Source organism: Watersipora subatra, chromosome 1 (genome assembly GCF_963576615.1).
Source record: "Watersipora subatra chromosome 1, tzWatSuba1.1, whole genome shotgun sequence".
Lineage (NCBI taxonomy): Eukaryota > Metazoa > Bryozoa > Gymnolaemata > Cheilostomatida > Watersiporidae > Watersipora > Watersipora subatra.
The window spans coordinates 23,417,923-23,429,800 of record NC_088708.1 but is presented as its reverse complement, the minus strand read 5'-3'; the positions used below and the strand labels follow the sequence as shown (position 1 = coordinate 23,429,800).

Below are 11,878 nucleotides of genomic sequence, written 5' to 3'. Positions count from 1 at the left end.
GTTCAGAAATGCAGAATGAATTGTTTCATGATCCTTTACTGTCGCAAAAGAGATTAGCATAAAATATTGTTTATTAGATAATATAAATTTATCATTTATTTTAAGAAAAAACATGTAGTGCCCTACTTGGAATGTGAAGGATAAGACCAATAGTTACCAAGAATTACCAATCGTGTAAATAACTCAACTTTGTGGGACGTGAATGGAAGAAAATCACAAAATTTACAAAATATGGAATGTTGTGAGTCGGAATAGAAAGATAGAAAATATTGTATGACATGTGTAAATTGCAGGTAATCCAATGCTGATTACACTAAACTGAGCTGGCGTTGACTCCATAGTCCTTGTATTCGCTCGCTGAGACAGATCGCTGTCGGTCAGCGAGTGATTCAAATGAATAAGCAGTGGAAGGTGGCCGGCTGTAGGTAGCAATACTGCCAGCCCTATAGCTCAAACCAAGGTCAAAGTTCCAGACAGCTCGTTTAGTTTTTCGCTGTTTTCCATACTCGTGGTCTTCAAGTTGTTGGTAGAAGGATACAACGCAAATGATGGCCCAAAACTACAAAAACAATATATTTACATACATTGTAATTTTCATATACCTCAAATGTTTAGTTTGTTTATATTATTTTCCACAGGTGTTAAAACCAATAAACGCAATAGATTGCTACTATTTCTAGTGTGTAACCATGAAAATGGATAAAAATTTAATTTCAGGAAAAGCAAAATAAATCTACAAAATGATTAAAATCCTTTGTTCAATTGACTGTGTGTAAGTGTGACGACAGAAAAACAAAAAAAATGCCAGAATTTTTTTTGTCAATATAAGCTATGCAATAATGGAATACATTTCAAATAATGCAAGAAATTGGATCCACGAATCTGACTCTTAGCAGCCTGAAATGAGAAGCAGCTATAAAGTAAAATAAACAGCAAACTAAGAAAGACGAGAAACAGGGATACTTACGATGATGAAAGTGTCTAGAATTGCCCACCATATGCCAATAACCATGCCGCGGTTCATGAAGTACAGGTCCTACAGAAATAGTTGATAGTAAACATTTCTGCCATGCAAGCAGTAACTGCATGATAACAAACACTGGAGAAAACATGCTGATATTTATTTAATAAGTTATTCACTGCCTAGCAAGCAAAAACTGTTATAAGAAATAAATATGCTACTTACGTAGAGTCGATAATACTGCAGAAAACTGCAGATATAAATTGTTAAGGTGATAATGTAGATCTCAAATATGGAATTAGTCACAATCCAGGCTAATATGTAGTTCTTGCTTCTCAAATAACTTCCCTGCAAATAAAACCAAACAGAGATGGGAAATAATTCATATGCAGTTTTGCGCAATACACTTGTAGCAGATCCATCCTTTTCAAAGTTTTGCACAAAACACTTGTAGCAGATCCATCCTTTTCAAAGTTTTGCGCAAAACACTCGCTGCAGATTCATCCTTTTCAGTTTCACACAAAATATTAGCTGCAGATTCATCCTCTTCAAAAAGGAAATACTGCCCACCCTCTTTATTCATAAAAGTAGCAATTCTTAGTGAGTAGCTAGTAACTAAGATCAGGGGTTCCGTCTGTCTATACAAGACCAGGCTAAATAGAGTCAACAAGATACTCCCGCTATAATATTTTTTCACCAGCGTTAGGCGAAGAATAGTAAAATAATAGAGTAAGAACTAACCTGGCTATATCATAATTCAGACTTATCTAATATAATGTGTAAGACCAGAGACTAGATTGACAAAGCACTCACCCTCTGAATTCCGCTCCATAGAAGGATGCTAACAACCAGCTTGGCAACAATAAAGAGAAACGAAATATAGAGAAACACATCACTTCCTAAAATACAAATTATAAATTAACTATTTTCACCGTAACTTACCGAAATCTTCAAGACTCCTCTGTACATGCGCATTGTTTAATGCACTCAAAACGACCAAGAACGTGCAGATTTTGGTTCTATTTGTGGTACTGTGTGTTTAACTCGCAATACATCAATAGTGTTTGTAGTACTTAACACTATTGATGTATTGCGAGTTAAACACACAGTACCACAAATAGAACCAAAATCTGCACGTTTACTACATTCACAATTTTAGTGTTATTTTTACTTTAGACTTAATGTTTGTAGAATGTTTTGGTGCCATGTTGCCTGGAGTGTTGGCCATTCGGTAATTATAACACAAATTCAAACGCTAAGTAATGTTTGTTTTCTGCCATGATGAAATTAATTTTCTTTCCTTACAGAATAAATGCTGTTTATATCCAATATAGCTGTCAGAAGTGTGATAACTTCTCAAACTCTGGTAATGGTCCAGTTCAAATAATTTATGCACAACCATTCAGAATATTACTGCCATCAATAGTACAACGATAGTAAAGGGCATAATAAAATTTACATAAACTCTGGTTCATCCTTTCGATAAATAGGTATATAAATTATGCTTAACAAGCTTTCTGAATTTTATCTTTCAGTATTTCAGATCAAATTCTCAAGCATTCAGATTGGCAAAATAAAAACCATAGTAAGCAGGTTGTATAAATTTTTATAGCAAACCCCTTTCCCTATAAAATATAAATAAAGGCATTAGCTAAAACAACTTCTAATGCTGCGAGATAAGATTGTCAGGCCGACAATATAATGCCGAGAATTGAGTGAACAGAGAATTCGATTACTAATTAGTATCACTACCACCTGATGACAAGATAAATTATTAATTCAATGCTTCAAACATACACAAAATAAGAGACTTGAAACCTCTGTGACTGCATTTGAGTCTACTCTCACATTTTTATGTACAAGTATTATAAAGCGAGTAACCTGGGGGAAACCAATTGACCAACTCGTTCTCTGCCCACCGCTCGTCTGGGTTAGGGGAGTATCTTATCCATATCATCTCATAAACTGCCCAGCCTGCCAGAACTAATTGGAGAACCCCCACAATCTAAAATCACCATATTTTTTAAGTAATTAACAAAAAAATAACACAATTATGTATACAGATGTCATATATATCATTTAAAAATTTATAACGCTGTGTGAAAATTGCTCAATTTATAAATAGTTGTGAGATGCAAACTTACAGTTGTGTAGACACAAGCAGCATAGCTGCCTCTTTTGATTGAGTCAGGATACTGCCACCAGCAACAACAGCTTTTAAGCAAAACCATAGTGCTGCAATAATGATGTAACCAAATTATTGTCATAAATACTCCCATGGAATTAATTGGAAAAAACACATTCTTGTCCTCACTTGAATGTTTAAAGGGAAAGTTAAATCAAACCATTAAAAAAAAAGTTAGTTTTTTGAGGCGAAGAGAATAGCTATTGTACACGTAGATGTCAGTAAGCTCTATATAAATCTATGAACATAAGTATAGACATATAATAATGTTTCGGTAGATTAAAATAAAATAATGGTTATAAAAAGTTTAGAAGTGAGTTCAACAATGGTCAGCATCTATTAAACAAACTCCACTCATTCTTATATAAATGAACCAACAAGGCCCTTCGTAGAATAGAGAACAGAAAATAACGCTCTACTAAAATAAGACCTTCAATCTTGAAAGTATTTCGCGCTTTTTAATTTTTTATGTCGAGCAAATTCATCATAAGTTGTTATTTTGTAACGCAATGGTAGGTAACCTCTTAGACTTAGTTAGATAGTAGCTTAAAACATTTTGACTAATTATTCTGTGCAGATGTGACAGCGAACCCTTTCAACTTTTAGACAATTACTTTGTTATTACATTTGCAAATAGAACTGTTTAGTACATGTACGCATGTAACCCATTATTAGACTGCATTCGGTTGTGATGTGCTTACTGTAGATAGATCTTGAAATTCAAACGATAATAACAACTCCACGTCAATCAACAATTAATAATCGCGGTACAGTTTGATTCTTTAGGGCTGTCTAAAGTCATTTTAGTTTACTACGAGAGTTTTTTGATAACATAATTATGAGCTTCTGAAAAACACAACATCGTAAGTTTCAGTTTACAAAGGTTTAAACCGTAGTAAAAACCAATTATTCTTGCAATATTAATGCAGCCTGTAATTATTACCCGAACAAAATCAAAGTATGTCATGTCGTTCACCTCTTCTGGTAGTCTTCAATAATCGCGTGTCTCAATCGGTATAAAATTAGAAGAGGCCAATGGTCATGTCTAGCGGTGGTTCATATATTTGTAAGTTGACGGGTTATCGTGGACCTTCGCTTTTAATAAAGTTGCTGGTACCAGATTAACGATTCCAATCGTATCGTGTCTGATGTTTTGTCCGCTCGTTCAAAGGCCACCTCCCATTGAAATGACCCGGACGGTGAGGGAAGGCCGTGCCGAGATTGAGTAGCTAGGTTGTTCTTCTAAGTAGAGTTCCGCTATTTTTTCACTTTCACTGGAGGGTCTTTTGCGGAAATTTTTTATTTGATCTGAATAAAAAAACTCATTTTCTACATCAACTCAAAGTGGTACTCAAAGCTATACTAATTACATTTTTGCGAACGCACATCATTTTGCTTCTGCCTAATTTAAAAAAAATGACTGGTTAGAGCCAAAGAAGGTGTTATAGAGTATTTACTTATAATTTTGTTAATTTGATTGTTATTTATGGCTTGGTTACTGCCTATTTAACAATTTGTATTATTTTTTGCCTTGTATTAATGTGACCCTATTTTATTCAGTTGTGTGTTCTTTTGACTCTTTATAAGAGTATAAGCTTGTCCGTATCATAACGATTTAGCAATCATATTCCCATATGGTCTAGTGGTTAAGATTCCTGGTGTTCCCCCAGTCGGTCCGGGTTCAATTCCCGGTGTGGGAACATCATTTTTGGGATACATGTAGGCCTACTTCACTTGGATATTTAAAAAATGACATTGAAACGGTGCAGCAAAACGTAGTAAGATTCATAAGTTAGCTGAAAGGTAGAAAAAGCATCACTGAAGCTCGCAATAACTTGCAACTAGATACACTTGCTGACAGACGTACCAAAATCAGACCCGCACTATTAATAAGAATTTTATCAAGAGAAGAAAATCATTCATCCCTGTTTAGTGCATACGACGAGTTGGTGAATGTCAAACCGGACAGCATGCCAAACACTAGAGCAGCTACAAGAGGAGATCCACCAACAATGTACGCAAAAACATTGGTATATCACAACAGCTTCCTAGCGAGAGCAGTTCGTGAACTAAAAACCAAGCTAACAAATCACAGCTAACACATGTACATAGCACAGCTAACTTACAATTAACCAATAAATAACCTAGAACAGTATACAGTAATACATTATAAATTATGACATTCTATTGTTTTTTCTCCTAGTTGCATAATAAGGCAACAATTTTGATATACAAAGCTGGTTAAGGACTAAAATTATCTGAGGCGCACCACTTGTTTTTACTCTAGTGCTTACTAATGAAGAAGAGGTAAGTATGCATGTAGATAGCATTTTAAATGTTTGTTTTAGTAAAATCTTGGGGCTCTTATTTAAGGTTGCTTTGGTGTCTTTTTTAACTGACAGGTTTGTCGTTGAAAAATTTTGGCATGCAACATTTTCTTGCGTACATTTAATTTGTCAAGTTGGCTGTGGTGGCTCTTTATCTTGAATAGCTGTTAATCTCATATGATGCAGTTCACTTCCATAGTAGTAGTAAACAGGAAAATATCCGGCAGAAAGCATTCACTTTTTAGAACTTTTTATTTCCTGTTGTTGAATTGTAGTGTAATGAAACTGAGCTCAAGCTAATTTGACTCAACAGACAACATCTAGGGTTGTAAAGCGTATACTTGTAGCTCATTTTGTTGCAAATAGGTTTGGTATTATCAGGTACTCAAATCTAGTAAAATAAAAGACAAACTTTATACAAAATCTCTCAAAGGCTTTAAATGTCATAGATGTTAGATAACAAATTTTAGTGCAAAATCGAGTCAAATAACTCAGTTTGTCATCTGGGATTCAATCAAGTTCAATTTATTTGATATTTCGATCTGAAGTCTTTTGCATCACCAACAAAATGCTTTTGTAGCACCTACCTTAACAAAGACTGATTTATCTTACTGCCATTCTTCTTCACTATCGTTAAATAAAAATCTATAAATATGGAACAGAACAAATTTATACAAGTAGTTCACATATTGCACTTTGGTAACACTTTAATTACCAGTAATAGGAAAGATCATTAATTGGTGCAAGTATGATGCTAAACCTGTATAAGGTTGAACACTCACTAGTTTGTAGCTATACATGTAGAAATTATTGTGCTAAATTGTGTAATTCAAAAGCGACATTTGGGTTTCCAATCAACTTGTCTTGAAGACACTGCGCAACATGGCAGCACGTTTGGAGCCATTGGTCAAGCATTGGTAAAAAGCATTGGTAAAAGAGTTAGTCAAGTTGTCTCCATAGAGAACGCACACAACTGTATTATTGCTTTACCGCTACACAAACCTAGATAAAGCAAGTTTGCAAGCAAGGATTCAAGCTGTAACTGTAGATAACACTGTCATGCAAGTGCCAAGTATTACTGGTACTTTGCCAACAAACATTATGCTTTTTAGCTAAAGCTTTATACAAGCTAATATTATATAGTACTGTCTCATTATAGCTATTAATAATGCTTGTAGCTTTTTACAAAGCTTTTCTATGACCAAACATAAATACTTGGGTTTTCTGTTATCAAATCAGTTGTCTCTGGAGTGTGCAATAAACCATTTCTCTAATTTAATACTCTATTTAATTGCTTCTGTGCAGAAACATAACAGAAGCTAATTGGCGACAAGGATTTCTCTTTTGAACAGTTACAAAGAGTTTTGTTCAGATTTTATCATTGATAAAATCGATACAAAGAGTTCTAGTTTATTACAAGAGTAACTGTTCAAAAATTGCACCACTACAATGGCAGAAGTAGCAGACCTGATCAAGCTAATGCAGAAGCAGCAGGAGGACCAGAGACAGCAGCAAGAGGAGCAGAGAAAGCAGCAAGAAGAGCATAGACAACAGCAGCATGAGGAGTTCAAGCAGCAACAAGAGGAATACAGACGTCAGCAAGATGAAAGAATGGAGGAGAATAAGAAACTGATGGAGCTACTACTACAAAACCTACAACGGAAACAAGAAACAGCTGCAACCGCTGTTCCAGCCTTCCCAGGTTTTGACCCAACAGCAGAGCTACTAACAGATTACATAGACAGATTCAACACATTCATTGCAACAAATTCTATTCATCAAGACAAGATTGCTGGCACTTTTCTCACCAACCAACAGCCTACACTCTACAAGCAGCTTAGTAATATGGCAGCTCAGCTTTCAACACCCAAGCAGATCAACGACCTCAACATGGATGAAATACTGGAATTTCTCAAAGACCAGTATGACCCTAAGCGCTTCATTGTTAGAGAGCGTTACAAGTATTGGAGTGACATGCAGAGGAAACCTGGAGAAACTATTCAAGAGTTAGCTGCCAGAATTCGTCAAGATGCAACTACATGTGCCTTCATAGACATTACAGATCCATTAGATGAGGCTCTCAGAACAAGATTTATCTGCTCTGTAAACAATGAAGCAGTTCTCAAATCTCTCTTCAAGGTCAAGGACAATGAACTCAACTTCAACAAAGCTATACAGGTAGCACAGGAAACAGAAGAAGCAGCTAAAGTTGCCAAAGAGACAGTTTATGGAAACTCGTCTAAAGTCAACAAGGTTGCTCAACAGAAATCAAGATACAAACCAATCCAGAAAAACAACTCTACACCTGACAAGCAGAAGGAAGGAAAGCTATGCTACAGATGTGACCGAACTAACCATACAGCGGATGACTGCAGATTCAAAGCAGCCACCTGCAACTTTTGTTCTAAACAAGGTCACATAGAAAGAGCATGCAAGAAAAAGAAATCATCTGCAGCAGAAAAACCAGTAAAGATGATAGAATGCACATCAACCAAGATGGTGAAACTTGCTGAAAACATCAAACTGGAGGGAGACAACTTCACACTTGAACTGGACACTGGAGCATGTGACAACTTCATCTGTAAATCAATATGGGAGAAGCTAGGAAAGCCAAACCTAAAACCTACTACAGTTAACTACAAATCAGCCTCAGGACATCTCATAGAGACGCTTGGCAGATGTGAGCTAACTGCCCAATTGGATGCACAGAAAGAAGTCAGACTACCATTTGTGATTAGTGCTGTACAAGATCTCAACCTACTAGGAAGAACTGCTATACAGCAACTAGGCATCTCTATTGATGACAAGCTACAACAGAACCTTGTATCAACAATCACAGAGAACCAGCCAGATGGGAGGTTACAAATCAAGTGTAAGGAGATGTGCAAAGAATTTCCAGAAATATTCAAAGACGAGCTAGGATGTCTCAAGAACTTTGAACTAGAGATAAACTTCAAACCTTCAACAAAGCCAGTCTTCTGCCGACCCAGACCAGTTCCTATTGCCTTGACAGAAGAGCTCAACCAAGCATACGAAGCAGGTGTAGCTAAAGGCATATGGGAACCAACTCAATTCAACCAGTATGGAACACCAGTTGTACCTGTACGCAAATCTACAACAGGTCAAGCTGCAGGGAAGATCGGAGTATGTGGAGACTACTCCAAGACTATCAATAATCAGCTAGAAACACATAGGAAACCTATCCCACTACCAGAAGATCTAATCAGAAAACTAGGTGGAGGCTATTGCTACACAAAGATTGATTTAGCAGATGCCTACAATCAAATATTGTTGGCACCAGAAAGTCAACGACGACTAGCACTATCAACACACCGAGGAGTACTACTACAGAAGAGGTTGCCCTTTGGCATAAGCTCAGCACCAGGGTATTTTCAAGAAATCATGGAGCAACTGACACAAGACCTCCCAGGAGTAGCAGTATACCTAGATGATATACTAGTGAGTGGAGCCAATGCAGAGAGCCATCTACAAAACTTACGTCGACTTCTTCAAAGATTAGAAGAAAGAGGGCTCAGATGTAGAAAAGACAAGTGCTGTTTTGCTCAACCTACAGTAGAGTATCTGGGACACAAACTCACTTCAAAGGGAATCACTAAAGGAAAGAAGGCAGATGCAGTACAACAGATGCCAGTCCCAACAGACTTAACTCAGCTAAGATCTTTCTTAGGAGCTACACAATTCTACAGCAAGTTCATACCCAATCTGTCACAACTCACAGGACCATTGCACAAACTGACACGCAAAGGAGAGACCTGGAAGTGGGGCACTGAACAAGAAAAGAGCTTCAACAAACTGAAAGATATGCTATCAACTGATAGTGTCTTAGCACACTTCAACCCAGATCTTGACATTGGAATCTCATGTGATGCTTCAGAAGCTGGACTGGGAGCTGTACTATTTCATCGTTATCCTGATGGAAGTGAGAGACCAATAGCCAATGTTTCAAAAACACTGACCAGCACACAGAGGAAATATGGACAAATACAAAAAGAAGCTCTCTCAATCATATTTGCTCTAAAGAAGTATCACCAGTACCTGTATGGTCGACGGTTTATCTTGGTAACTGACCACAGACCTCTTCTCACACTTCTAGGACCTACCAAAGGAGTTCCAGTTCTAGCAGCCAACAGACTAGCAAGATGGGCACTGGTACTAAATCAGTATGACTACACCATAGAATACAGATCTACCCAGCATCATCAAAATGCAGATGTCCTCTCAAGACTGCCAGTTGGACCTGATAAAGAGTTTGATGCAAGAGAAGATGAGGATGATGTTGATACAGTATGCACTATTCACACTATTGGACAACAGCTCAACTCTACAGACTACAATGTTCTAGCAAAGGAGACAAAGAAAGACCCAACACTAGCCACAGTAATGCGCTACACAGCAGAAGGATGGCCTCGTAACAAAGAGATGAAGGAGACTCAGCTGTCACTCTTCCACAAGATCTCAGATTCACTTTCTATCACTGAAGGTTGTCTTCTATATGGCAACAGAGTAGTCATTCCTGTCAAGTTACAACAGGAAGTATTAAAGATCCTTCACCTTGGACACTTTGGAATGGAAAGAATGAAGAAGCTAGCTCGAACTGCTGTCTATTGGCCTCGCATTGACTCTGATATAGAGGAGACAAGCCGACAGTGCACTGCCTGTGCTGAACACCAGAAGCTTCCACAGAAGTATCCTATACATCCCTGGATGCTACCTGAGAAGCCATGGAGTCGTCTTCACTTAGATCATGCAGTGAACTTCATGGGCAGCCAATGGCTAGTGATGATAGATGCCTACTCAAAGTATCCATGCATACACAGGACGTCATCTACTTCTACCAGAGCTACCACAGACATCTTAGAGGAGATATTCGCACACTTTGGATACCCTCACACCATAGTCACTGACAATGCTACCAGCTTCACCTCAGGAGAGTTTCAGCAGTGGTGTCAAGAGAGAAGCATTGTTCACCTCACTGGAGCACCCTACCATCCAGCTACAAATGGCGCAGCTGAAAGACTAGTACAATCCTTCAAACAAGCCATGAAGAAATCGTCACTCTCACCTAAATCTGCACTACAACAGTTCCTGATGCACTATAGAAGGACACCACTTCCTACAGGATACTCTCCCAGTCAGCTGCTGAATGGAAGACAGATGAGATGCAAGATTGACACCCTATTGCCATCACCCGCACACATAGCACAGTTTCATCAATCCAGAGAAGTCAACCGATTGGCAGAAAAGACAGTTAGCAAGATACACAGCTACAATCTTGGAGCACCATGCTATGCCTTGTATCATGGACCTAAACGCAACAGACAACCTAGATGGGTTCCAGCCATTGTTACTAAGATATATGGAACTCGTAGTCTCAATGTCAAAGTGGTACCAAAGGGACCTACTTGGAGAAGACATGTTGAACAACTCAGACCAAGATACTCAACAGAAGAAGATCAAGACCCTGGAGATAAACCTGATATAACAGAGGAGACAAAACTGCAACTACCAGCCCCTACAACTGTAACAGAGCAACCTCCGTATAGAAGAAGACCACGCAACCCTCGTCTACCTGATGGAGATGAGTATAGCAGAGACAAACCCCGAAGGTCTAAGAGAACCAGAAAGAACCTTTAGCTTAGTGAGGAGGTGTCATACAAGTGCCAAGTATTACTGGTACTTTGCCAACAAACATTATGCTTTTTAGCTAAAGCTTTATACAAGCTAATATTATATAGTACTGTCTCATTATAGCTATTAATAATGCTTGTAGCTTTTTACAAAGCTTTTCTATGACCAAACATATAAATACTTGGGTTTTCTGTTATCAAATCAGTTGTCTCTGGAGTGTGCAATAAACCATTTCTCTAATTTAATACTCTATTTAATTGCTTCTGTGCAGAAACATAACAAACACATTGTTGTGTTTACTAATACCTTAAAAAAGCTGACTGTACTAATAAGCTTAACAATATAATAGTTATTGACAGGACAATGAGTGTGCATATATCATTAAATCATAGATTTGTTTGTTTTTGACCGAATTAAAATAATTATATTTTCAAAATGAGTTGAAGGCTTCATCGCTAATGAGTTTTTAGCAGTGGATCATCTCAGTAGACGGTCAAAACAATTTGAAGATGTATCTTTATTCTTTTTTAGAATCTTATCAAATTGTTGCAATTGAAAACTACTTTAAAACTACTTTGTTCAAAAAAGAAAATCAACAAATTCATCTCTGGACTAAACTAGCCAATTAATGATGTCCATCAAAAAGACGGTAACTGGCCAAACGATTCTAGAGACAATTATTAGGTCCAATACTTTTAACGATGGGTCCCTTTCACCTTTATGCTTCTGATTTTTGAAAAAAACTATCATTCTCCT

The 11,878-nt window shown here is 37.3% G+C and overlaps 1 protein-coding gene across 1 annotated transcript; it reads right to left on the bottom strand.

The window, feature by feature from the left end:
* Positions 1-53: 53 nt before the first annotated feature.
* On the bottom strand, positions 54-4,153 carry LOC137402313 (uncharacterized). The gene is made up of 7 exons (XM_068088813.1): positions 4,090-4,153; positions 3,106-3,196; positions 2,843-2,966; positions 1,775-1,860; positions 1,187-1,309; positions 968-1,036; positions 54-559 (listed from the first exon to the last, which is right to left on the bottom strand). The coding sequence occupies exons 2-7, from the start codon at positions 3,190-3,192 to the stop codon at positions 314-316; spliced, it is 735 nt and encodes a 244-aa protein (XP_067944914.1). The 5' UTR covers positions 3,193-3,196; positions 4,090-4,153; the 3' UTR covers positions 54-313.
* Between the last annotated feature and the right edge of the window lie 7,725 nt (positions 4,154-11,878).

Bases quoted from the DNA above. Each gene is read 5' to 3' on its own strand.
- LOC137402313 (XM_068088813.1), bottom strand. From the start codon at position 3,192: ATGGTTTTGCTTAAAAGCTGTTGTTGCTGGTGGCAGTATCCTGACTCA. The intron at 1,861-2,842 runs GTTACTCGCTTT...TTTGTATTTTAG, and splicing joins GGTCAATTGGTTTCCCCCAG to GAAGTGATGTGTTTCTCTAT. The intron at 1,037-1,186 runs GTAAGTAGCATA...CTATTTCTGTAG, and splicing joins TGCAGTATTATCGACTCTAC to GACCTGTACTTCATGAACCG.